At 38.0% G+C, this 27,615-nt stretch overlaps 1 protein-coding gene across 1 annotated transcript in view; it reads left to right on the top strand.

Moving 5' to 3' along the window:
* The first annotated feature begins 316 nt into the window (after nt 1-316).
* LOC108673548 (E3 ubiquitin-protein ligase HERC2) overlaps nt 317-27,615 on the top strand; it is a 93,583-nt gene continuing 66,284 nt past the window's right edge. The window contains exons 1-21 of the mRNA XM_047883786.1: nt 317-645; nt 1,117-1,297; nt 1,777-1,911; nt 2,775-2,958; nt 3,943-4,366; nt 6,129-6,276; nt 7,201-7,388; nt 9,183-9,320; nt 9,975-10,160; nt 10,671-10,861; nt 12,850-12,961; nt 14,813-14,917; nt 16,160-16,298; nt 16,795-16,955; nt 20,956-21,202; nt 21,764-21,957; nt 22,295-22,492; nt 22,932-23,063; nt 23,203-23,320; nt 25,063-25,170; nt 26,463-26,623. Coding sequence (XP_047739742.1) covers nt 505-645; nt 1,117-1,297; nt 1,777-1,911; nt 2,775-2,958; nt 3,943-4,366; nt 6,129-6,276; nt 7,201-7,388; nt 9,183-9,320; nt 9,975-10,160; nt 10,671-10,861; nt 12,850-12,961; nt 14,813-14,917; nt 16,160-16,298; nt 16,795-16,955; nt 20,956-21,202; nt 21,764-21,957; nt 22,295-22,492; nt 22,932-23,063; nt 23,203-23,320; nt 25,063-25,170; nt 26,463-26,623 — 3,591 coding nt within the window. The 5' untranslated portion in view covers nt 317-504. The remainder of the gene's footprint in view (nt 646-1,116; nt 1,298-1,776; nt 1,912-2,774; nt 2,959-3,942; nt 4,367-6,128; nt 6,277-7,200; nt 7,389-9,182; nt 9,321-9,974; nt 10,161-10,670; nt 10,862-12,849; nt 12,962-14,812; nt 14,918-16,159; nt 16,299-16,794; nt 16,956-20,955; nt 21,203-21,763; nt 21,958-22,294; nt 22,493-22,931; nt 23,064-23,202; nt 23,321-25,062; nt 25,171-26,462; nt 26,624-27,615) is intronic.

A 27,615-nucleotide genomic window follows, 5' to 3' on the forward strand; every position in this document is an offset into this window, starting at 1 on the left:
AAGACAAGCTGTTTTTGGTTGTTACCAAAAGGTGCTTTGGTTATATTACTGTCAGAGTCAATATATAGGTACTTGTTGTCATAGCCAGGCCTGATAACTAGTATTAGTGAATCACTGATTAGTCCTTAGTATTTGTTTGGGACATAGCAGTCCCAGGCCACGATGGATTGCCACCTCTGGTTATCGTTCATCCGCCCTCATTTGGGCAACCTGTTGTACTGCTGAACCCAACAATACCCATTGTTCATTAATACCCATGCTGAACCCATTGTCCATTGCTGTATATATTTTTCACCAAATTTAATTTTCCTTTTCTAGAACAAATCTTGTTTGGCTGTTGTAAAATCTACCAGTGATTTTGGTGTAATGCTTGTTACAAATTAAATTTGTAGTTATTTTATCTAAAAAGGGAGGAAGCAAAATCCAGGACTAGTCTGTAATTTTTTACCGGCCATGAGCCTGCCAGCACCAGTATCCCCTGGCATTGAAGGAGGCCGGGGGAGAATGGCTCCTAAGACCCTGAGGTGGGCCACTTCCATTGTGGTGCCACCAAGCACAGGAGTTGCAAACTCTGCTGAGTCACCAACTGTCATGGGCTGTGAAGTTGCTGGCAGGGCAGAAACCTGGAAGGCTCTGAAAAATAAGGTTTGCATTAAATTGTACCATTACATTAGTTCTGACTTTGAATATATTGGCAAAATTTTTTACTGATTTTTCCTTTTTTGAAATGAATTCTAGTATAATGAAAAAAAATTCTGTGCATTAATGCTAAATGAGATTTCTAGGATAATGTAGGAAGCAGGTAACTTGTCTGCAGATAGTACGTATTATATTCTGAAGTAGATGTTGACTTTTATTGTGTCATCTTAGACTTCTTCATAAAATCATAGATAGTAAGAAAAATTAATTTTGTTGCATTTTGGCACAGGATAATTAATGTGATCAAAATTTCTTCTAAGTAAGAGATAAAAAATAATGTGAAATCTCATAAAGCTCATTAATGCCATTAAAGTTATTTCTGGTGGAAATGGTTACATAGGTTATGGAATTTTAGTAAGTTTTGGTTTAGAAGTGTAATTTCTCATGACTATATATAGTTGATAACTTTGATTGCAGGTGGGGCTTTATACAAGCCCTCGCTATGATCAGAAATGGCTGACTTGTGACCTACAAAAACTCACTGATGAGGCTACACTCAACAGTCTGTACAACACTCTGGTTCTTGATAATGAAGTAGAGAAGACTTTTCCTCCAAAGACTTACACTTGTGAAGCTGAAAAGAAAACTGTACACAGAGGTTCGTTTTCTTGATTTTGTTTATTGTTTGGAATTTATCTTGTTATGGCTGTTGGAAATTTTGTATTAATGAACCTAGTGTTAGCAGCATGTGTAATTATTGTTGTAAACAACATGGATGTAAAATGAATACTACATATAACTTTGTCAAAAATAGGCAAAAAATGTTCATGTTTTAATTTTGTTGGGGAAGATACCATGTTGACAAATAATTTCTGCTTTGTAATTTGTGCTTTGTATATAAAATTTGACAAGATTAATATTTTTTTCCAGTAATATTTTAGAATAAACTTCCTAACAATCATGTGATATGCTGATAAATTTCTTCTTGATTTTTCAGAATACAATTTTTTGATGATTTGTAAATTTTTTAGATAAGAAATTTATGAATTAATAATGTCATATCTTTTATCCTCATTTAATATATAATAATGAATAATTGATGCGGCTAATGTTTAATTGTTCTGTTAAAATAACCAGGCTCAAATGGACGTCTCTACTGTGGAGTGAACACCCTTGAGTGCGCCTGCTGCAGCGGACAGACATGCAGTGATATCAGCAACTGTAACTGCAAGGCCTGCCACAAAATAGAGAGGGAAGAGAAAATTCAGTTTGGTGAGATTATAAATTAGTGTTTATTTGCCAGTCTTTGTTTGTAAAAAAAATACCTATAAGTGATGCAGTATTTGTAGGTACTACAACTTCTGTACTTGCTTGTCAGTAAAGGTTTTGTTGAAATGTTGTGAGGAATCTTATTTAAGAAAGTGAGCATAGACTGGGTATAATATTTACTTGAAATACTGAATTGTTTGCTAATATGTACCTATTAAATTTTGGCCCTCTCCTTTTGTGTGTGAGAATTGTAGGTGTGTGAAATTATTCCCCAATGTTTTTAATAAAGGAGATTTGAGCAAAAATCTTGTGTGAATCCAATATGACAACTTTCTAATACTGCCAGTAGTTTTGATAATTCTTAAATGTGTTCAGGTGACTTCTAATTGATTAATTGACAATTTTAGGAAAATAAAATTGGATTATCATCATCATTGATTATGCAGTTGTAGGTCAATCAACCTGTTGACACTAATGTTCTCAATCTGAGAATTTAATTAATTAATGAACCATGTGTTCATTACGAAACTTCAGCCTTGTGAGATGCTCATGCATTAAATCCCCTTGGTCATTTATGATGTAGCCTGCTGCTTGAAAATAATTTAAACTAAGGACTTCTTGTTCTAATTTATAATTAACACTAAGAACCAATTGTGGTAATTTATGATCAACACTAAGAAATAATTGTTGTAATTTATAATTAACATGAAGAACTAATCGTTGTAATTTATAATTAACACTAAGAACTTATTGTTGTAACTTATAATAACACTAAGAACTAATCGTTGTAATTTATAATTAACACTAAGAACTTATTGTTGTAACTTATAATAACACTAAGAACTAATTGTTGTAATTATTATCAGAGCGTGAGCTACCTACGTCTGGCAGCCTCATAGCCTCCTGGACGTGGGGAGAACAGCCCAGCGCAGCAGCACAGCAGCTGTGCCTTGACAAGCTCCAGTGTGAACAGGTGCAGCGCTGCACCGCTGCTGCTGCCTCCACTCTCTGCAACGACCGCATACAGCAGCAGTTCATGGTCATGCAGCGGTAATTTTCTGTAGTTAAATACAACCTTGCGACCGTGAGATAACTTGGCTAACACGTACCGTACATGGAGTTTGTTTTGAAGAATAACCCAAGGTCATGCTGATGCACCAGCCTTGACGCCAATCACTTGCCGCCCACATTCTGACAACAAAAAATAAACTGAGCCTCCATTGTCAGTTGTTAAATATTTTGTATATTGGTTCGCGCGTCTTTTAATGCATTGACTGCCACAACAATTTTCAGGAATGCCTCCTAAAAATTTATCTAGTGCTAATTAAGATCAAGATCTGAACTTCTCTGAACTCAGTCATTGCTATGGTTCCATGTTTGTTAGCAACAGCTCAAAATTGTTGTGTGCATAACATTTACGTCTCCATTTAGTGTTAGATACAATTATGTTTGATACAATTATGAAGAAAATGAATATCACGCAAATCATAGTAATTAAGAATTGGAATTCTTTCGATTATGAAAAATATAGAAGCAGATATAGACTCGTAAATAATTTAGATGAAAATAATGATGAAATTGTGAATCTGGAGTTGATTGGGAGTCTGAAGATAATGACGGCGGTTACCAAACAGCAACAATAAATGCGAATGAAAACACTTGAACAGAAATTCAACAAAATCTCGAATTGCACGTTTTAAGAGATTGTTTTTGTGAAATGTGATACAAGAAACTTTGCAGTTTAAACGCTAGTGGATTGACATTTTTTGTTTATTTCCTAGGATTACAAGTTGAGAAAGAATTTTAGTGCTGTTCGTGAAATAAAAAACTCGATGCAAGGAAAACAACTGCTTGCTATGCAATGTAAGGTCACTGGTTTTTTTTGACCCTTGCTATTCATGGTTAATGTTCATCTCAGTTATGAAGTCCCTACATTTTTCCACTTGCCTATAATATTCTTTTTTCATTCCTTACCTTTTAGTAACTCGCGTTTTTTTCAGTGTACAATATAATTTATTTATCCGCTCTCCCCAGGTACTTGGTGGCGCTTAGACGATCCCAGCTTCAGATTTGCTCTGGTGACGCAAAATCCGCCGTTGAAAACAAATCTCATGTCTTGGACGTCGGCGTCACTCTCGACACTAAGAGCGAAAACGCTAAGAGGAACCAAACTTTGGCTGCCAAAGGAACCTTAGGCAAGAGCGGCCATGACATCGGCACTGACAATCGTGCCCGTGACTCAGATAACCGTGCCCGTGACGCAGATAACCGTGCTCGTGACTTAGATAACCGTGCCCGTGACTCAGATAACCGTGCCCGTGAGCCCGACAACACACTGAGCGCCACGTTGGGACTGGCCCGCGTGGGATCACGGGCCGCGCTCAGTTTCGCCTTCGCCTTCCTGAGGCGAGCTTGGCGCTCTGGGGAAGACGCCGATCTTTGCACTGAGCTGCTGCAGGTGACGTCTTTTGACTCTTATTTTCTCCTATTTTATTTCTCTGTTGTCTGGGGGGGGGGGTCATTCTATTTCTCTGGATATTTTTAATTACCGTCTGGCCGGGTTACGACGCTATTTTAGTTACATAAAATGAATCATTTCAATATTTAAATAGGAAAATAATTTGTCCTTGTTGGCAGAAAAAATTTCCATATTCAGATTGAAATGTCATAGGTCAATTCAAGAATGGATTTGTAAGTAATAGTAGTACAGTATTGAGTAAATTCTAACTGAAACACTGAGAAGTTGGGTATATTATTGATTATAGACATTTAGTCTATAGCGTTAATATAGTCCCTAAAATGATACTTCGTTCATAATTGTCTATAATGTTATCATTTATGAATCATCGATGAGTATTATTTGAACTAATTTTCATGTGGCACACTTTATACCAGTATTTATCATCTTGTCCTGTGTAAACTGGCAATAAATTTTATATTGGTGACGAAGATTTATTTTTTTACAGTAAATCCGTAAGCTTGTGCTGCAGTTAGCTCAATTACTTAGAAAGTATCTCTGATGTAAACAGCTGCACGATACCTGCAGTAGTTTGTAGTTGAAAGCCTCAGGTCAATTGGTACACTTGAAATAATATTAATGACCACCATAATAGGATCGTAACTGTTATATAGATGCCAAATATTGTAGTAGGTATATATTCCTTCACTAATAGTTTTGTCTACTATATATTCCTTCACTAATAGTTTTGTCTACTATATATTCCTTCACTAATAGTTTTGTCTACTATATATTCCTTCACTAATAGTTTTGTCTACTTAAATCATAATTGGAGTCTATGCTTAAAATCCTCGTACAATTCATACTGTAATCCAATACATTTTCAATGTAAATACAAGTGTGGACTTAAAAATAGCTTTGTTAATAATAATTGCGAGTGATAAACTGCTGATGTCACCGAACACATAACATGCATATACCAATAGTGTCAATAATATTATATACATGAATTACACTCACTTTTGCTTGCCTCCTATAAAAACAATGATGAAAGAGAAATCATGAATAATGCAATAGATATTATATATTATAATAGCATAATAGCTGTGAAAATTTGAACTATTCTCGCCCCCGCTAGTCATTGATATTTCTCGTCATCAAATAATTCTATATAACATTGAGATTATTCGTCTCGCAAAAGCATGGAAACCATAAAATTATATTCTAGAATACTTAGAATATTGTACTAGTCATATAAAAGCTTGGTCTCTGTGAAATCATATATTATAATATTAGGAATATTATAATAATAACACAATAGTATAGTCTGTGAAATTTAACAACATTATAATAATAGCACAATAGCATGGTCTCTGTGAAATCATATATTATAATATTAGGAATAATTTAATAATAACACCATAGCATGGTCTCTGTGAAATAATATAATATAATATTAGGAACATCATAATAATGACAAAATATCATAGTCTCTCTGAAATTAGGTTTATAAAATAGTATTAAGAATATCATAATACTAACACAATTGCATAGTCTCTGTGAAATTATATAATATAATATTAAGAATATCATAATACTAACACAATATCATGGTCTCTGTAAAATAAGGTATATAACATAATATTAAGAATATTATAATAATCACACAATATCATGGTCTCTCTGAAATTAGGTATATAATATAATATTAAGAATATTATAATAATCACACAATATCATGGACACATCACTCCTGACGCAGGAGTCGCTGAGCGCGCTGGAGACGCTGCCTGAGGCGTGTCTGTTCGACGAGGCGACGCTGTCCAGCGTCTGGCTCGACGCTATGACCCGCGCTAACACCTTCCTCGTCAGCGTTGTTCTCGGCAACTCCAACACCGCCTCGTCTCACAGTCAGTCATGTAGTCAGTGACGTGTGATCATATTTAGCGTTGTCCTCGGCAACGCCAACACCGCCTCGTCTCACAGTCAGTCATGTAGTCAGTGACGTTGTGTGATCATATTTAGCGTCGTCCTCGGCAACTCCAACACCGCATCGTCTCACAGTCAGTCATGTAGTCAGTGACGTTGTGTGATCATATTTAGCGTTGTTCTCGGCAACTCCAACACCGCCTCGTCTCGCAGTCTGTTCTATTACTATTAATGATACTATTTGTTGACTAACATTGATGACACTTGAGAACCACAGCAACTAATGTGTTCGTTTAATGGTAATTGTAATGGTAATTTTAATGTTAAGTGGTAATTTTAATATTAAGTGGTAATTCTGTACTTCTTGTTCTAGTTATTTAGTGACGGGGTATGATGATATTGTTTACTAACATTAATGTCACTTGAGTACCATATCTGAAATGTTAGTTTAGTGGTAATTGGTAATGGCAATTTTAATGGTAAGAGGTAATTCTGTACTTCTTGTTGAAGTTATTTAGTGACTGGGTATGATGTGTGATGACACTAGTTGAGTACAAGCAGAACTTTATTGTTTAGTGCTATGTTGTTTCTAGTTCTAATGGCTGAGACATCAATGATGTTGTGAACCATTATTCATTCACTATGTTTATTTGTACTGCTTCTACTTCTATTAATTAAGATATTACCGTCATCTAACTTGCATATTTGTTACCAAATTGATATTATCCTTGATTGAATTAGAATAAAAGGAAATTTAAGCGGGTCCAAGCTAAATTTATTTTACTTTATTTTGCTCTCACTTTGATATAAATATGATAACAAACTCTGATGATAATCCTTTCACTTTTCGCACTTATCCCTGGAAAAATAGTAGTTTAAATTACTAATTATATTTTGTTGAGCAGTGAGCATGTCGTCCATCTTGGGGAACAGCGTGGGGCGCGCCCCCATGGCCCCCGTGTGTGCCCCCCTCATGGACCGGCACCTGGCGCTGCTGCTGGTGCTGCAGCTGAACCTGCAACGTGCCACCCTCTCGGCCCTGCTGTCGGGCGTGCTGCTCCTGCTGCAGGCCTGGGACCACGCCAGGAATCAGGTGAACCAGCGGCAGACATTTGGTGAACTAGGAGCAGACATTAGGTGAACCAGCGGCAGACATTAGGTGAACTAGGAGCAGACATTAGGTGAACCAGGGGCAGAAATTAGGTGAACCAAGGGACAGAAATTAGGTAAACCAGGGACAGAAATTAGGTGAACCAGGGACAGAAATCAGGTGAACCAGGGACAGAAATCAGGTGAACCAGCGACATAAATTATGTGAACCAGGGGCAGAAATTAGGTAAACCAAGGACAGAAATTATGTGAACCAGGGGCAGAAATTAGGTAAACCAGGGACAGAAATTAGGTGAACCAGGGACAGAAATCAGGTGAACCAGGGACAGAAATCAGGTGAACCAGGGACAGAAATCAGGCGAACCAGGGACGGAAATTATGTGAACCAGGGACAGAAACCTGGTGAACCAGGAACAGAAATTAGGTGAACCAGGGGCAGAAATTATGTGAACCAGCGACAGAAATTAGGTGAACCAGCGACAGAAATTAGGTGAACCAGCGACAGAAATTATGTGAACCAGGGACAGAAATTAGGTAAACCAGGGACAGAAATTATGTGAACCAGGGACAGAAATTATGTGAACCAGGGACAGAAATCAGGTGAACCTGGGACAGAAATCAGGTGAACCAGGGACAGAAATCAGGTGAACAAGGGACAGAAATCAGGTGAACCAGGGACGGAAATTATGTGAACCAGGGACAGGAATCATGTGAACCAGGGACAGAAATCAGGTGAACCAGGGACAGACACTAGGTGAACCAGGGACAGAAACCAGGTGAGTGAACTAGGGACAGAAATTAGGTGAACCAGGGACAGAAACCTGGTAAACCTGGGACAGAAACTAGGTGAACCAAGGACCGAAACCAGGTGAACCAGGGACAGAAACCAGCCCATCCAGGTACAGGAACCAGCCCATATAGGTACAGGAACCAGCCCATCCAGGTACAGGAGCCAGGCACCATGTGGACCAAAATATTACACAATATCTCAGTTACATGTTGCCGTTTGAGAAAGATTTATAAATTATGCGCGGCACATGGTTTATTTTATATAAACAATGCATGTAACTTCATTTTATTCGTCTGATAATCATGATTTGAATAAGTTCTCATTTATTGACCAATAATGAGTTTTCAATTAAGAATGCATTTACTGTGAAAATTGATATATGTTTTCATTTTTATACATATTGATGATCAATTTTTTATAGATATATATATCTTGAAAAATGTTCAAATGTTCAATAAAAAAATGTAGTATGTAGTAGGTATTGAAATATTATAAATTTTCGACATGTGTTTAATAGAAAATTATTATTTGTTTAAGAATGATATGTTCAGAATAAAGATGTGTTCAATAAGCAATGTAAGTTACAAATGTTCAATAGAGAATATATGTTACAAATGTTCAGTATAAAATGTAGTATAGGTATTGAACAATTTTAAATTTTCAACATGTGTTTAATAGAAAATGATTATTTAGGAATGATATTTTCATAATAAAGATGTTTTCATTAGCGAATGCATGTTACAAATGATCAATATACAATGCATGTAACAAATATTCAATAAGTAATGCATGTTACAAATGATCAATATACAATGCATGTAACAAATATTCAATAAGTAATGCATGGTACAAATGTTCAATAAGCAATGCATGTTACAAATGTTCAATAAGCAATGCATGTTACAAATGTTCAATAAGCAATGCATGTTACAAATGTTCAATATACAATGCATGTAACAAATATTCAATAAATAATGTATTGTATAGGCGGACAACCGCGTGAGTGGCGAGTGCTCCAGCGCGCCTCTGGTGCCGCTGCTGCGTCGCCTGCAGGCGATCACGCCCCCCTCCCCTGTCGGCCAGGGGCGCCGCCCCCACAAGGAGGTTCTCCCCACCCTCGATGCCGTGAGTCCAGGGGTGATAGTGTGGGGTGCACCTGCATCTGGGGTGATGGTGTGTGGTGATTGTAGTGGTATAATAATAATAAATAATATACGTTTAAAAATTACTTTTTAAAGACAACACTTTCAAAGAATCCAATATCTCCAATCTTACAGATGTACAATGAATTTCTCATCTAACTTTAAAAAATTAAAAAGTTAACTTTTCAAATGTTTTAATATAGGTAGGTACCTATCTAAATTTTTTTAATATATATATTTTTTTTCAAAATTATTTATTCTGTCAATTGATTCATGCATTGCCTCTTACTTCACACAAGTGTGCAAAATTTCGGATCAATTAGACAGGTAAAAGTGTGTCAAATATCAGTTATAATATTTGGAGCTGATAAAATTATTTTTTCAATTTTTTTAATTTGAAAAAAAAAATTTAAATTTTAAAAATAATTTATTTTGACATTTGATTCATGCATTGTCTTCAACTTTACACAAGTGTGCAAAATTTCAGATCGATAGGATAAGTAGAAGTGTATTAAATTTCGATTACAAGATTTGTAGCAGACAGACACAGACAGACAAACAAACATACAAGAAGTGAAGTTAAAGAGAAGTGTTGTAAAAATGAACAGCAATATTGAAGTTGACTTGTACCACACAGACGAGCCCGACGGAGAGTCTCCTGCGGTATCTTGAGCTGCCTGAAGACGACACGTCGCCTGTGGACCTGGAGCAGGCAGCTGTGGTAGTGATGTGTCATGTGGACCGTCTCGCCTGCCCTCTCCTGCCTCCCCGCCTGCCTACTGCCACAGCCCCCCTCACCCCACACTCCAGCAAACACTCTCAGGTGTCTTACATACCTGATAATTTTTTAATAATTAGTATATAATTAATTTTAATTATTAATAATTAATAGAAATTATAATTAGTTATAAATCATGTTATAATATAATATAATTTTCTGTGCGAAAATTTTCTCACCATTGCTGCATTTCGTTCGTTGTTAAATTTGATTGTTTGATTGAAGTTAGTCATGTTTCATACACTCCTATTATGTTTTAGAATTTAACTCGTGACTCAATGAATTTCACGCAAAATGCGTGACACTAAAAGTTAATCTCTCCAAACAGGAACTCTAACATGATTCATTTTAAATATATTTATGAGTATAAAGAGATGGCTGTTCTCAATTGAAATTGTTCCCTACATTTTTGTTCTTACTCATTATATCTTTCATAGCTTGGAACTTTACTACCTACGCAATTTATTAAGCCAACTTGAGAGCTGAACACTTTATTCTCGTGTTTAGCCCTGATTATAAGATGATATGCCGTTAATCGTAGTCTCGTTTGTGCAGATAATCACATGGGGCATGGTGAGTCACGAGAGCCAGCAGACGTGTGCTCCCTCCTCGGCGTCCGCCGCGGCACTGAACTACTACGAGCCTCTGGCCGCCCTCAGCGTCGCTGAGGTTGCCTGCTGTGACACCTCCTTCGTCGTCCTCACCACCCACGGGGCGCTCTATAACGTGCCTTATGTGGCTCGAGGGTGAGCAAAGATGATTTTTTTTTACATATTAACTATTATATAACTATATTTATGTAACTATACCTATGTAACTATGTTTAACTCTAACATATTACGTCCATGATTTTTCCCAAAGAATTTATCATGCTATAATTTTACAATTCCATTGTCGAAGTCACATTATACATTGGAGTACCGTAAAATGGGGTTACTTTGACCGGCGGGGTAACTTTGACCACTTTTCGTTTTTTTTAACAAAAACCCCCAAAACTCAAAAACGACTTGACATAGAAAAATTTTGTCAATGGCCATCAAAGGCTTAATACTGAGGGTACGTACGTAACACAAATAGAAAGATTCAAAAAGTTTGCATATCTAATAGGTTAAAAAATTAATAATGTGACCCACGAAAAAGAGCTATTATTCAAAGCCTGTCGGAGTACCCCCTCAAATTTTTTTATTTTTTGGTAAAATAACTCCAGGTTTTGATGCATTGTAGTAGAACTCTTCTAGTTACATATGCAAAAAACAAATTTTAGGAAAGTGTCATAGTTTGCAAATGGGGGGCGCCCCCCCCCCCCAATTGGGAACTTTGACCACCTAATGGCAGCCGTGACGGGGTAACATTGACCAGCTAGGAAATTAAGTTAAAATTACCATAGGTACCTACATAACATATTTTATGTTTGATACACCTATTAATGTTTTTTTTTCTTCATGTTACAGACTCTATAGAGTCTTATATATGGTAATTTTTACTTAATTTCCAAACCGGTCAATGTTACCCCGTCACGGCTGCCATTAGGTGGTCACATTTCGCCCATTGGGGGGCGGCGCCGCCCATTTGCAAACTATGACACTTTCCTAAAATCTGTCTTTTGCATATGTAACTAGAAGAGTTCTACTACAATGCACCACAACCTGGAGTTATTTGGAGTTATTTTACCAAAAAATAAAATTGATTTTACCACCCGGTCAAAGAAACCCCAAGAGCTGGGGTAACAAAGACCATCACTTTTTTTGAAATTACATCAAAACTATGAGAGGCAGGAGCCAGCAATTTATGGTGAGTAAAGCTAGAGTCTAGACCTGTATTTTGCATGTTTCAATTTAAGTTTAACTTATCTAGTAAAAAAATGGCATCATTTTGAAAAAAAGTGGTCAAAGTTACCCCATTTTACGGTATCAGTAATATTGTACTTTTGACATTTTATTTTTTATTAATAATTATTTTTGTAACGGTAGCGTCATACAGTTCATATCTTAATGGTGGTTATTTCCTGCTGGGATTATTCCCGTTGTCCCTGTTTTTCATTTAACGATGATTCATTATATATCATCGTTATATAATAATATTACATTATATAATGCTTATGCTTATGAATGTATTGAAGCATGCAGAATAATCGCTTTTTAACCTGGTTGGGCCCTCATAGAAATGAATGTGTCATATCGACCAAACAGTGATACCCTCTCACATACAGCGTGAGCAGGGAGCGCACGTAGCAATGATATGTCTTTTAATAGGGGGAAAATCGAGTCAGGATGACCCACACAAAGGCAAGAAGTGCAGCGCTGTTTAGATGAAGTCTCATTAATTTTCTTGAGTTGCTACTGTGTCATTATTCTTGTTGTTATTGTCGTTATTGCTGTTATTGTTGTTTTTATTGCTGTTATTGTTGTTGTTACTATTGTGTTTGTCGTCATTGTTTTTGTTATTGTTTTTATAGTTTCCATTCTTGTTGTTGTTACTATTGTGTTTGTCGTCATTGTTCTTGTTATTGTCGTTGTTATTGTTGTCATTGTTCTTGTTATTGTTGTCATTGTTCTTGTTATTGTTTTTATAGTTTCCATTCTTGTTGTTGTTACTATTCTTATTGTTATTGTTATTACTGTTACTGTTCTTGTTACTCTTAATCTTGTTCTTACTCTATTATTGCTATTGTTCTTGATGTTGTTACTGTGACGGTGTTAGTTGTTGTTATTACTATAGTTGCCACTGTTGCCAGGGACACGTCAGGAGCGCCCCAGGAGCTGCGTGTGCCGGGGGGCGTCGTGGTGACGCGCGTACGCAGCCACGCCGACGCCAGGCACTTCCTTGCCGTCACCACCGCCCGCACCGTCAGTCTAGCGCCGTCAATAATAATAATAATAATGATAATAATAATTATAATAATAATAGTATAATAATAATAATAATAATAATAATATAATAATAATACTACTACTACTACTACTAATAATAATAATAATAATAATAATATTATAATAATACTACTACTACTACTACTACTAATAATAATAATAATAATAATAAATATAATAATAATAATAATAATAACATCATCCCTGTGACCTGCTCATGTCCATGTCACTAAAGTCGCCACATCCGTGTGACTTGCTACACTGTTAGAAAAATTACCTTTAACGGTATTACCGGCGTTTCAGTGGCCGGTCGGCACGTGAAAAGAAACACCGTGTTGCCGTTTTTATTCTAATTTAACACTAGAAATCCGTAAAACATCTGATATAAACGGTGAAACAGTTTATTTTCGCGGGGCGACCGGCCACTAGAATGCCAGTGGGACCGTTTTTCTAACAGCATAATGTCCACGTCACTAAAGTCGCCATAGTACTTATGTCGCCACAGCACTCATGTCGCCACAGCACTCCTGTCGTCACAGCACTCGTGTCGCCACAGAACTTATGTCGCCACAGCACTTATGTCGCCACAGAACTTATGTCGCCACAGCACATATGTCGAAACAGCACATATGTCGCCACAGCACATATGTCGAAACAGCACATATGTCGCCACAGCACATATGTCGCCACAGTACATATGTCGCCACAGCACACATGTCGCCGGCCTCACCCAGGAAAAGACTGGGTCAAATTGTTCAAATGTTGATACACCATTTTACCGCACGTATCAGTGATACGCCATTTAAACGAGGGGTTGCGATGACTCACTCAGGGCAAAAAAGTGCATTGCTATTTCTGCAAACACCCGCTTAATTCTTTGAGTGCTTCATTAGAAACTATTATTCTACAAACGAAGCTGAAACTAATTTTATAAAGTGAAACTAATTTGATAAACAAACTAATTTTATAAACAAACTAATATTATAAACAAACTAATTTTCTAAACAAACTAATTTTCTAAACTGAAACTAGTTTTATAAACTGAAACTAATTTTATAAAAGAACTAATTTTATAGGCAAACTAAATTTCTAAACAAACTAATTTTCTAAATAAACTACTTTTCTAAACTGAACCTAATTTTATAAACTGAAACGAATTTTCTTAACTGAAACGAATTTTCTAAACTGAAACTAATTTTATAAACAGAAACGAATTTCTTGCGAAATAAAAACAGTGATGACAATGATGTGTTGTGACAATGATGTTATGATTTGTATATAATGCAGTTTTTTTTATTTGTATATAATGCAGTTTTTGTTAACGAACGGCGAGTTAAGTGCAGTATCTCTCAGGTGGCGACTAATATGGCATAGACGGTATAGCAATTATGGCATACTTCAGTTACGTTCTACTATATTATTATATATTATATTACAGTATACTATATTACAGTATACTATATTACAGTATACTGCATACAAAACTATAATACATTCCGTGACTGAAACAAATCTCAGCATAATATCAAATGAATATTTTACACATTCAATGTAATGTTACTGTTGAACAGGTGATCAGATTTTGTGTCACTGTTTATGCATACATTGTATGGACAAATAACAATGTATGTATTGAATGAATGACATGACTTAAATCTGTGCCTTTCTGTTAGATGGATTAGCTGGTTAATATTATTAAATGTATGCAAATGATGAATTAGGATTAGATTATCAGCATAAAATGTATGCAAATGATGAATGAGTAGTACATTATCAGCATTAAATGTATGCAAATAATGAATGAGTTCACTGTGAACTATGACGCAGGTGCTGTCGTGGGGGGCAAGCAACGAGGGGGGCTGGCTGGGGTTGGGGGACAGGGATGCGCGCCCCCTCCCCACCCTCATCCCGGGGCTCAGCGACATTGTAACGGTGAGTAATTGATTTATACTATTTTATTTTAAATATATTTATATTTAACCACTCTTTTACTTTAAAACTATTTTAATATAAATGTGATGTGTTGTGTGTGTCTGTGTATATGTAAGGCGTGTATATGGATTGTGATGATATCGGGTCCAGTTAATAATTAAAAAGTCATAAATGTATTCAAGATAACCCCAGATTCTTGAAATCTTAAACTTGATAAAAATTAGAGAACTATAGAGTGGAGAGGGACTTCGTTCTGTCCTGCCGAGATAAACGAATGACGATAAATATACGTAGAAATGAACAATACAGGAAGATAATTTCCTAAATACCTAATAAAATAATCCATATAGGCACCTATTAAAGAGCACTATTCGAAATTTACTCGCACCTGAGACTAGCGCACTGCAGTCTATAATAGCTTTGTTAGCCTCACAAAGACTCCAGAGACAAAGTCCAATACCAGGCAATAAGTCCAGCAGCTATCTCAATCAATCGTCAGTTATGGAAAGATCGGGTTCCAAAGGCCGGATCCCTTGTGAATCAAGTCAAGAAAAGTTCAAGAATCGGCAACAGGCCATGGGCCTATGTCTTCAACGCCGACACTTCTATTCTATTCTAAAGTGTTTTAACTTGACTGGCTAGGCCTTAGAACAGGTAATGGCAATATTTGAGAATATTCTAATAATATCTTATCGACTTATTTGAATATTTACAAATCAATTGTTTCGTACTATACAGCGCAGTAGTGCGGATAACATTCTTACATGCATCATGTCTGTGCATCTTGTCTCAAATGAATATTATTATTTATTTTTCATAATTATTAATTTGGTTGCATCATGAAAATAATGGGTGATGCCTTTACCACCCGCGGCAGGTGGCATATTAATATAGATGAGTCATACCTCACCCAAACCTCCTCCATCTCCTAGTGGGGGTCGCAGGTGGCAGAGTAATATTGTAAAGTAATTACTTTCTTGCTCCTGCAGCTGGTGGCAGGGTAATAATTAAGAGTAATTGTGCATCGCCCCTTGCAGGTGGCAGAGTAATAATTAAGAGTAATAAATAAGAGTAATAATAAAGAGTACGTAATAATTAAGAGTAATAATTAAGAGTAATAATTAAGAGTAATAATTAAGAGTAATAATTAAGAGTAATAATTGAGAGTAATAATTGAGAGTAATAATTGAGAGTAATAATTGAGAGTAATAATTAAAAGTAATCATACATCACCCCCCGCAGGTTGCGGTGGGGGCGACGCACAGTGCGGCGGTGACGGGGTCAGGGTCGCTGTACACGTGGGGGCGCGGCAGCTACGGCAGACTGGGGCACGGCGACCACCACGACCACCCCGCCCCCACGCTCGTCCAGGCCCTTAAGGGTGACTAGTGTTGCTGTCCTTAAGGGTGACTAGTGTTGCTGCTCTTAAGGGTGACTAGTGTTGCTGCTCTTAAGGGTGACTAGTGTTGCTGCTCTTAAGGGTGACTAGTGTTGCTGCTCTTAAGGGTGACTAGTGTTGCTGCTCTTAAGGGTGACTAGTGTTGCTGTCCTTAAGGGTGACTAGTGTTGCTGTATTGCTGCCCTTAAGGGTGACTAGTGTTGCATTGTAATCACAATATTCTCCACTCACAATAATTGTACTAATCACAATATTTTCTATTTAATAATATTATAATATAATAATTTATTATACACAACGTTATATATGCATATATTATATTATTTTTTTATTCATAGAAGAAAAAATTCTGCCTAACTATACAAATATTATATTATATGTATATATACCTATTATAGAAATTTATTATACGTATATTAACATTACAATAGCACAAGAATTGTAATGTTACGCCATAACGTACGCATGCATGTGGCAGACGTGCGTGTGGTGGACGTGGCATGTGGCAGCGGGGACGCGCAGAGCCTGGCCGTGACGGCTGAGGGGACGGTCTACGGCTGGGGGGACGGCGACTACGGCAAACTCGGCATGGGGGGGTGTACGGGCACCCCTACACCCACCCTCCTCACCCACCTCGTGGTACTGTACAATGATAATAAAAAGATAATAAAGTGATAATAAAATGATACTGGAGGATATATGGGTGGCACTCAAAGATTTGAATGGGTCGTGTTGTACAAATAGTGACTTTTTTCGGACCAAACTAGGTCAGGATGACCCATAAGCTCAGAAAGTGCAGCGTTATTTAGACGAATTCTCACTCATTTAACAGAGTGTATATGTTATTGTTATGTATGAACGTTGTCAATTTAATTAGACTATATCTTTTCTCAATATAATTAGACTATATCTCTTATTTATATAATTAGACTATATCTCTTGATTAATTTTAAAATCAGTTACGTTTTAATACGGTTTTTCAATATATTAGTTTTGACATGGCAACAAATAATAATTATTATTCTATTCAGTTTAGCTTGACTTCCACCTGCTTTATATTTTTCAGTTTAAAAACTTGTTTAAAAAATTAATAGATGAGTCACTATATATAAATATAGTGTTTAATATAATTAATCATTTCTTCATTCCATTAAACAGCGTGCACAGTCACGCACAGTTAAACAACAGTAAGCAAAACATTAACAGGCTTTGCAATCTTACTAAGCATAGAGCGAAATATGCATCGTATGCATTTTAAATCATGACATTCATCGCAATTCGTCACAATTTATCGCAATTCATTCATCGCATTCATTCACTAATCATTCTTGGTAATCTTTGTACTTGTTTGGGACGTAGCAGTCCCAGGCCACGATGGATCGCCGCCTCTGATTATCGTTCATCCGCCCTCATTTGGGCCACCTGATGCACGATGCTGTTGCTTGCTTCTCGCCGCTGGTAGTGTTGCAGGGGAGGTCGATCTGGAATTGTGCTCAGGAACACGTCTAGTTGTCTCTTGAAGGTCTCCAGGGGTGAACTCTCCCTCTCTTAGATCCCTTGGTAGGGCGTTGAACAGCCTTGGCCCTGCCACGGAAAGTGATCCTTCCGCAGGGATTGAAACCTGACTGCGGATCTGTTACGTAGGGAGGAGGGGGATCTTGCACAGTCTCCCCCTTCTCTCGTTGTGATATGTCTCAATCCTGAAGGTCTCGCTCTCGAAGTTTGGCACCATTCCGGTTATCATTTTAATGTGTACAAAATGACATACCTCTCCCGTCTCCTCTGCAGTGAGTACAGACCCAGGCGCCTCAACCTCTCCCAGTAGTTCAACTCTTCCATCCCTCTGATCCTGGAAGTGAAGGTTCGCTCGACACCTTCCAGTTGCCGCACTGCGCCGAGTGTGAACGGGGTCCTGAGCTGGCAGCAGTATTCGAAAATTGGTATTTCAAGGGCTTTAAAGAGTGTGATCATCGGTTCCGCTTCTCTTGTTCTGAACGTCCGAGAGATCCACCCTATCTGACGTCTACCTCTTGCGGTTATTGCCGTTATGAGATCACCAAAATTGACCCGATTGTTCATCAACACTCCTATATCGCGAACGAGTCGCTTCTCTTCGATTTTCGAGTTGCCAGGTGCCAGGTAGCGGTGATCCATTCCAGCTCTTCTGGTTCCTCGGTACCTCAGGACCTCAAACTTGGTCCCGTTGAACTGCATGTTGTTCACTAGGGCCCAGTCATATATTGCAGAGAGGTCTTCTTGCAACCTCTCACAGTCCGCCGTGTCCGTGATGGTCATTAATATCCTGGTGTCGTCCCCGAATGACGATTCAGTGGTGTGGTTCTCTGCTACATCTATGTCGGCGATGTGGATGAGGAAGAGGATTGGACCGAGTACCGTTCCCTGTGCTACTCCACTCTTCACCCTATCCCCGCTCGATCTCGAGCCTCCTACGACAGCTTGTAGTCTTTCTGTTAGGAAGCTGTGGATCCATGCCAGCAATTCACCTCCGACTCCCAGCAGTCTTAATTTTCTAAAAAGCACTCCATGCTCAACTTTGTCAAACGCTTTCGCGAAGTCCAAATACACCACGTCCACCCCGGCCCCCTCCTCCAGCATGGCCAGGATTTGGTGGTGATGAATATCAGCAACCAGTTCTTCATTGCTGGTGAAGAATAGATCCAGGATATTATGTTCTCTTGTTGTCACCAGAACCTGTTGGCTTAGCAAGTGCTCCCTAGCGAATCGTAGTAGTTGTGTTGCCTGGTTTCTGGTTTGATTTCTGCGCCGTTCTAAACAGTCCAAGTTTGGCCATCGTATGTGTGGTAGGTTAAAATCTCCCGCAACCACAATATTTGGGGAAGGTTCACCTAAGTTGGCAATCTCTGTTTCTATTCTATCGAGAGTTTCATTGAATTTTTCAGGCGGGCAGTCAGGCTGTCGGTTATGCATAGATGGAGATGGGGAATGAATAGTATAACATGTTCCACATATCCATTTGAGCCTAAATGCAGGGGAACTTTTTTTGCCGCGAGGAAGTTTCTGAGGTAGACTATAACGCCTCCTCTTCTTCTCCCTTTTTTCGATCTGCTCGGTAATGTTGAAAGCCTTAAATTTTCATCTCGATTTCTCAACCTTTGATATATTCTCTTAGGTGTGACTCGGTTAAGGCAAGCATGATTATTCCTTTTGTCTCAGCAATTTCTTTAAGTACGCCGATCTTGTGGCGTTTTCTTCTTGGGAAGAGCCCCTCTATGTTAGCTGTCATGATGCTAGACTCTTCCCTTCTTTGCGTACTACTTAGTTGCTGTAACACTGCACTGCCAGGGTCGCTGGCTCCGCAGCTGTTGCATTTGTTGCTGTGATTTCTGCTGTTCTTCGTGCAGTTTCAACAGTTGTTGCTAAATATGATCTACTTGCCTCTGCAGGTCTAAAAAATTGCTACGCCTGATATCGAGTTCTCTGTGTTGTTCTCCACTGCAGTAGGATGTGGTGTCCGGTGTGGTAATTTTTGGGACTGCCCTGTTGTATTTCTGATTACAACAGATTCGCCCTTCCCAGAAAAGTTTTTTTTTAAATGCATTTTTTCTGAAATTTTGAGTTTGGCAGTAGAGTCTATCTGGTGTTCCGGGGATGAAGTATCAAAATCCCGTCTCCCTTTGGTATCTCTTCCCGCCTGCGGGCTGAGTCTAAGGTGATGAAAGTGACATTTATCTCGTTTGCAAGCTATATTTTTGATAGTATTCCAGCACAATAACGGATGGTAGAATGGGCAGTATTTCCCATTTTTGCATCCACGGGGGTTTTTGCTTCCAAATGTTGAAAAATTGTGACAAATCTTAGGGTGAGGGTACACACAGCTCAGTCCTTTATTTTCCTGATCGCAATTTCCCTGAAGATACCTCCAGCAGATGTGTTTGTGACCAGACGGAGTGGCAGCCGAGTCATTTAAATTTAAACGGCCTGCGGGAGTGTGTGTTGTGTGAGGGAGAGGAAGGGTTACCCCTTCCCCATCCTTCTCTGGGCTGCTGCGGTCAAGGGGTGGGGTGCGAGTAAAGGGTAAGGGAGGCGGGGTATGATTTAGGACAGCGTTGGGGCAGGCGGAGGTAGAGGGAGTAGAGGACGGCGCTTCGACCGAGGGAAGCGGTCGCGTTAGGCTTAGTTTGAATTTCTTCACTCTCGGCGACATCTTGCACAATTTCGGCACATTCCTTGAACCACTTCTGATTCGACTGTTCCGCTCCTAAAGTAATCAACTTAGTTCGGGAGCTTTGTGACTCACGATTTAATAAAGGGGAAATGTAGTTCGCAGAATCGCATTCATTCACTAATCATTGTTAGCATCACACATTTACATGATATATTGTGACATGCATTGCGTCATACGGTGCACTGTATGACGCAATGTACACTGTACGGTGCACAGCAGCAGGACGTGGTGGCAGTATCACTAATCACTGCATGGTGAATCAGTTTCACTAATTACTGCCTGAACTAATTATATTACTGCCTAATTACTACCTATTTATTACTGCCTAATATGCCTGTTCAGGCTAATTATTACTGCCTAATTACTAGCTGAACTAATTAGTATACTGAACTAATTATAGATCAGTATCACTAATCACTGCACGGTGCACAGCAGCAGGACGTGGTGGCACAGCGCGTGCTGTGCGGCCAGCAGTTCAGTATCACTAATCACTGCACGGTGCACAGCAGCAGGACGTGGTGGCACAGCGCGTGCTGTGCGGCCAGCAGTTCAGTGCTGTGGTGGGGTGCGGTGGCCGCGTCTACACCTTCGGCCGCGGCGACAACGGCAGGACCGGCGTGGGCGAGGAGGCGCCCCTGCGGGTGCCCACTCTCGTGCCCGGCCTCAATGGTGGGTCACGGTGACCCACTTCGCGTATATGGACCCTATTTATGTATATTATGGACCCATCTTATATGGGCTCATCTTATATGGACTCATATTATATTATTTTATTATATATTTCTCGCAGTCGCTTTGTTTTTTTATATACTTTTTTTCCTTGGTTTCTCCAACGATGTAATAACTATCATATTGTATTATGTATAATGTATCTTATTATCATATACCATAATATCATATCAAAGTAATCTGTTATCTGCAGTAATTATGAGGAATTAGCAGTTTTCCTCTACGATCATGATCGTTAGTTGTATTCGTTAATTCATCAGTAATTGACTAATTGGTAACATTATGATGAGTAGTAATTCACTGAATCATTGAATATGATTGTTGTGGTGAGGGGCTGTGGTGGTGAGGGGCTGTGGTGGTGAGGGGCTGTGGTGGTGAGGGGCTGTAGTGGTGAGGGGCTGTGGTGGTGAGGGGCTGTGGTGGTGAGGGGCTGTGGTGGTGAGGAGCTGTGGTGGTGAGGAGCTGTGGTGGTGAGGGGCTGTGATGAGGGGCTGTATGTTGCCCCTCTCAGGGTACGAGGTGCGGGACATGGCGGTGGGGGCAAGCCACGCGGTGGTGGTGACGACGGCGGGGGAGGTGCTGGTGTGGGGGAACAACGCGCGGGGGCAGCTGGGGGGCGTGGGGGGCAGCACCGTCTGGACCCCCGTCGAGTGCCCCCACCTCAGGCAGGCCCAGGTCAAGGGGGTCGCCTGTGGACCCCATCAGGTGAATAATTAATTAAATGAATATTGCTATAGGCGATGAACTGTATTATATTGTATTATATTATGTTATGATATATTACCTATTTCTTATTGTATTAACCAAGATTATTATATTATATAACAATATACTACATTATATTATATTAACTTATATTATTTTATAATATATTTTTTGTTATTATATTATAAAATATTGTAAAATATTATATAACATTTCATTATATTATATTAATTAAATGATGTTTTATTATTATAGGAAATTTATATATACTGATATAGTAAATTTTGTTAGACTTATTTGCTGTGGTGACATGACGTGCAACATGCTGCCGTGACAGACGGTGATATGGACGTGTGGGGGACGTGTGACACTGCCACGTGTGGTGCCGTACGTGGTGGACGTGACGGGTGATGCCATGACACGTCTCTGCCACGTCCTCACCCGTTGCTCCCAAGGGCTCCTCGACACCCACGTCGTCCCCCACCAGGAGCAGGAGTGTCTCGTGGTGGCCGCCCTCAACCTCACCAGGCTACAGGCGAGATTTTTATTTATTTATTAATAATATTGTAATATGGGTAATAATTTTATTGCTGTAATATAAATAGCATTATATATTTTTCAGTTATTTTTTTCCTTTTCTTCAATAATTCGGCTAAAACTTTTCTTACTTCAATCACATCGCAAGCTGGATTATTATGTATTATTATTTACAAACATTTATTTAAATTTTAACAATTTGGTTAAAATTTTCCTTACCTCAGTCACTCACGTCACAAACTCAATTATTATTTATTATTATTCACCCACAATTATTTAAATTTCAATAATTCGGCTAAAAATTCTCTTACTTCAATCACATCACAAGGTCAATTATTATTTATTATTATTAATTCACAGTTATTTAAATTTTAACGTTTAAATAATAACTTCCCTACATTTAAATAAATAAATCCCCCCACCTCCCCACATTGCAGTTCCTGGCGGGGCTGGAGAACTCAGTGCCTGGGGAGGAGCTCGGTCTCGTCCCCGGCTCCCCACTGCTGACGAGCCTCAAGCTGACCATCGTCAGCCTCGCCACCACGCCTGACGTGCTGCCTTCTATACAGGAAATGATAATGATTGATAATTGATAATGGGATCGATAATTGAACAAAAATGATAATGATTGATAATTGATAATGGGATCAATAATTGGGTTGATAATTGGACAAAAAAATTAATAATTGCTAATTGATGCATGAACAGCAAGCAGCGCAGGGCGCCCTGCAGTACGGCTGGTCGTACCTCCTCCCCACCCCCGCCGAGGGTACGGCCGCCCTCTCCGACCTCCTCCCCACCCCCCCACACCCCACCAACACCCAGGGTGAGTCATCATCTTACTTATGCTAGGGAAATATGCAGTCTTATCTTGGGGAAAAAATTTATTCTTATCTTAGAGAGAATGTATTCTTATCTTGGGGAAAAATTTATTGTTATCCTGGGGAAATATTTATTCTTATTCTGGGGAAATATTTATTCTTATCCTGGGGAAATATTTAGTCTTATCTTGGGGAAAAAATTTATTCCTATATTGGGAAAAAGTTTATTCTAATCCTGGGAAAATTTTTATTCTTGAGAGAAAATTATTCTTACCTTGGGAAAAAATTATTCTTATCTTCGGGAAATTTGTTTCTTATCTTTGGAAAAAATTTATTATTATCATGGGGAAAAAGTATTATTATCTTTGGAAAAATTTATTCTTATTATGAGAAAAAAAGTATTCCTATCTTGGGGAAAAATTCATTCCTATCTTGGGAAAAAATGTATTCTCATCTTGGGAAAAAATTATTTTTATCTTAGGAAAAAATTTGTTCTTATCTTTGGAAAAATTTATTGTTTTCCTTCTGTAAGTGATGATGATTGAGGAAGCTTGCGGTTTTCTAATATTTTGTGATATGAAAAAAATTTGATGATGATTATTTTAATTCTCTAATTGAACCATGGTCTCATCCTGTGCTGTATTACTCATGAATTAATAATGATATTTTTTTAAAGAAACGTAACAGACGAGTTTGTTAATCGAGTTAGTTGTTATAAGTTAGTAATTGAATTAGCTGATATTATTTAATTCATATTAATTAGTTCTTATAATCAAGTTTATTGATATTAGTCCATATTAGTTGTTATCAGTTAATTAAGGGGACCGTCTCCCTATATTGAAAGCTTTTTAATTTACGAACGGATCGTCTTGAAAGTTGGTACACTTATGTAAAACAGAAATCTAAGAACTTTTTGTTCATATAAATTTTTCGAAGAAAATGAAAGAAAACGTGGAATTCATAGAAAACGGTGAAAAAGAGGGTACTTTAAAAATCGATCTCCTCGTACAGATATCGTGCTACAACATCGAGACACGCATCATTCGATTTGTAACGATCATATCTAAAATCCATTCGATCTTTTTTTTTTGAATTTCGAATTTGTTTGGGAGGAGGGCGGTATTTTCCAAAATTTTCCCCAAAAAATTTCAAATTTTCCCCCCTCCGCCCCCATTTTTTGCAAAATATAATCCAAACAATAACGAAATCGAAAAAAATTACCGGATGTTTTCTAGAAATTTTATTTACGATTCGAATGGCATATGTCTCATCGCTGTAGCTTCAAAACTCTAGGAGGAGATAGGTTTGCCGTGACAATAAGTGTGAATGTTCAGGAGAGCGCGACAAAGTCCCGCGCGCATCGCACTAGTCACTCAATGTAGCAAGGATACAAAACTAAACGTTACTGGAGCTTGATTCCTGTCAAGGATGGTGGGAGCGACTGCATGTACACCTCCTCATGCGACGCCAGGCGGGTAACTGAGCTGCAGCTGAAGCAGGCACTCTATTTAAAGTGCTCGGCAGCTAATTTCCTCCTATTCTATTTGTTAAAGAATTCCCCCACCCCCCTCCCTTTCATGATCTGTCGTAAACACATAAATCAACGTACAGAGATGGTTTTGGTACCGTTGGATAGGCCAGAATGTCAGCTTTAAGATGAGACTAAAACCCGGTAAAGTCAAAATCCAAAATTTTAGGGTAGACGCTCCCCTTAAGTTATTTGAAGGAGTTTGTTGTTGTGGTGCAGTAGCGGGCGCTATGGACACCAGCGGCCGGAGCTTCATGCTGGACCTGCTGGTGGCAAGCCTCATGGCGGACGGCGGACTGGAGGCAGCCATCGACCAGGGCATTGCTTGTGTGTATACAATGCTTGTGTGGTGTATACAGGGGTGCTTGTGTGGTGTATACAGGGGTGCTTGTGTGGTGTATACAGGGGTGCTTGTGTTGTGTATACAATGATTGTGTGGTGTATACAGGGGTGCTTGTGTGGTGTATACAGGGGTGCTTGTGTGGTGTATACAGGGGTGCTTGTGTTGTGTATACAGGGGTGCTTTGGTGTGTGCACTCGTGCATCATTTACGCTAGAGTTAGGTTGTTGTGTGCTGCTGTATGCGCAGTAACCAGCGCCATTGTAGCGTGGTGGTGTTAACTGTTAACAGCGTTAACAGTTAAGAGTTAACAGCGTTAACAGTTAAGAGCTAACAGTTAACAGTGTTAACAGTTAAGAGTTAACAGTTAACAGTGTTAACAGTTAACAGTTATAGCGACTCCGACATGAGAGGAGTGAGTCGCGGGTTCGAGCCTTGGTGAGCTCAGTTCGTGTCTCGGTATCGCTGGTAGGCAGTGTTTGCTCGCCGTCAATGTTGGTGCTTGCAGCATGACCTTGGGTTGTTGTCTCTGAACGAAGTCTTGGTACGTGTTACCTGGGGGATCTTAAGTTTTTTTTGTATGAGGTATTTTTTATAAGGTATTTTTTGTATAAGGTATTTTTATAAGGTATTTTTATGAGGTATTTTTTGTATAAGGTATTTTTTGTATAAAGTATTTTTTATAATATATTTTTCTAACGATTCATCCAACCTGAGTTCGATCGATTCATGTATTGTTTGCAATAAAATAATTAGTTGTTTACTTAATATTGATTAGTTAGTACTTACTTAGATCATTTAATATCTTACTCGAAATATGTTGCTTTTTCAACGCAAGTATTGTAAAAAATGTACGATTATCAAGGCTTTCTGTAAAAAGTTCGTACAAAATTAACGTATTTTATGACGAAATTACGATTTACTTGTCATCTTCTGATAAAGTTTAAGTTGAAGTTTCGTAAGCAAACATTGATGCGAGGCGTTGTGTGTGTTGCAGTTGAAATGGATTATTAATTGACTTGTAATTATTACTTCTAATAATTACTTATAATTACGGTATTACTTGTAATTATTACTTGTAATTAATACTCATAATTATTACTCATAATTATTACTTGTAATTATTTATTGTAATTATTACTTCTAATTATTACTCATAATTATTACTTGTAATTATTACTCATAATTTTTACTTGTAATTATTGCTGGTAATTATTATTCATAATTATTACTTGTACTTATTAAACGTTATTATTACATGTAATTATTAATTATTCAGTTGAAATGGATCAAGCTGAGAACGGGAGCAAGAAGGAGGACCCTCCTGCTGGGGGTCTGGGGGAGTCTGGGGGGTCAGAGCAGTGCGGGGGCCTGCCGCTGCTGCACCTGCTCAGCCAGCTGCTCAGGAACGCCTCCTGCAGCACCAACGCCCGCCTCCTGGTGGGGGGATACCTCTCTAATTATTACTCTAATTAATACTTTGATTATTTAATTAATGCTCCAAATAATACTTAAATTAATACCTACTCTGATACTTCAACCAATACTTTAAATAATATGAGAATTAATACTTTAATACTTGAGATCAATACTTTTTTTAATTAATATAGTTTTACATTCTATTCCACAGTAAAGTTTCTACTAAAGTCTCTTTATGCCTCCATGTTTATTTACATCTAGTTACAACAATCAATTATACTATTAATCGAGTTTCGTTGAAATTTAGACTAATTTTTCTAAATTTTTATTTCACCGAGTCAAAATTAAAAATGTGTAACTTTTTGGGCCATTGAATTTTTTTTGTACGTTTGTACGTGTTTGAATTTTATCATTTTGAATTATCATTTTTTTTACCTAATTTGTTTTAATATTTTATAATTATATATAATTTTATATATATATATTTCATTAATTTATATTTTATGGACTTGAATAATCAATTTTCTGAGCTTTTAGAAATTTTCAAATATTGTGAATAAGGTTGAAAATCTTTTGTTAAGTATATCTCGTAAAAATGTGACACACTTAACGTGACACACTTAACGCGTGACACACTTATGTTATGTGACACACTTAACGCGTGTAGCACTGACACGCTTTCTTACCTGGCCAAACTGGGTCAGAATGACCCACACTATGGCAAAAAGTGTTTCAAAAAGTGTTTCGTTATTTGGACAATGTTTTATTTCATTGAGTGTAGTGAATTGAACTGGTTTTCTTTTGCTCATGTGGCTTGTGGAGATGCGTCTTGTGATTTACCTAATTATCGTGCTTCAAGATTATTATTTATCATTCATTATTAACGTTGTTTTTTGGATTTTGATTTTACAGATGCTGTAAATTGTAGACAATTATTTCTATATTATTTTTTAGCAAAATTATTATTTAACGTAATCATTATTTAAAAAAATTATTATTAAACAAAATTATTA

The sequence above is a fragment of the Hyalella azteca genome, unplaced genomic scaffold (assembly GCF_000764305.2).
Source record: "Hyalella azteca isolate HAZT.00-mixed unplaced genomic scaffold, Hazt_2.0.2 contig1740, whole genome shotgun sequence".
NCBI classification, from domain to species: Eukaryota; Metazoa; Arthropoda; class Malacostraca; order Amphipoda; family Hyalellidae; genus Hyalella; species Hyalella azteca.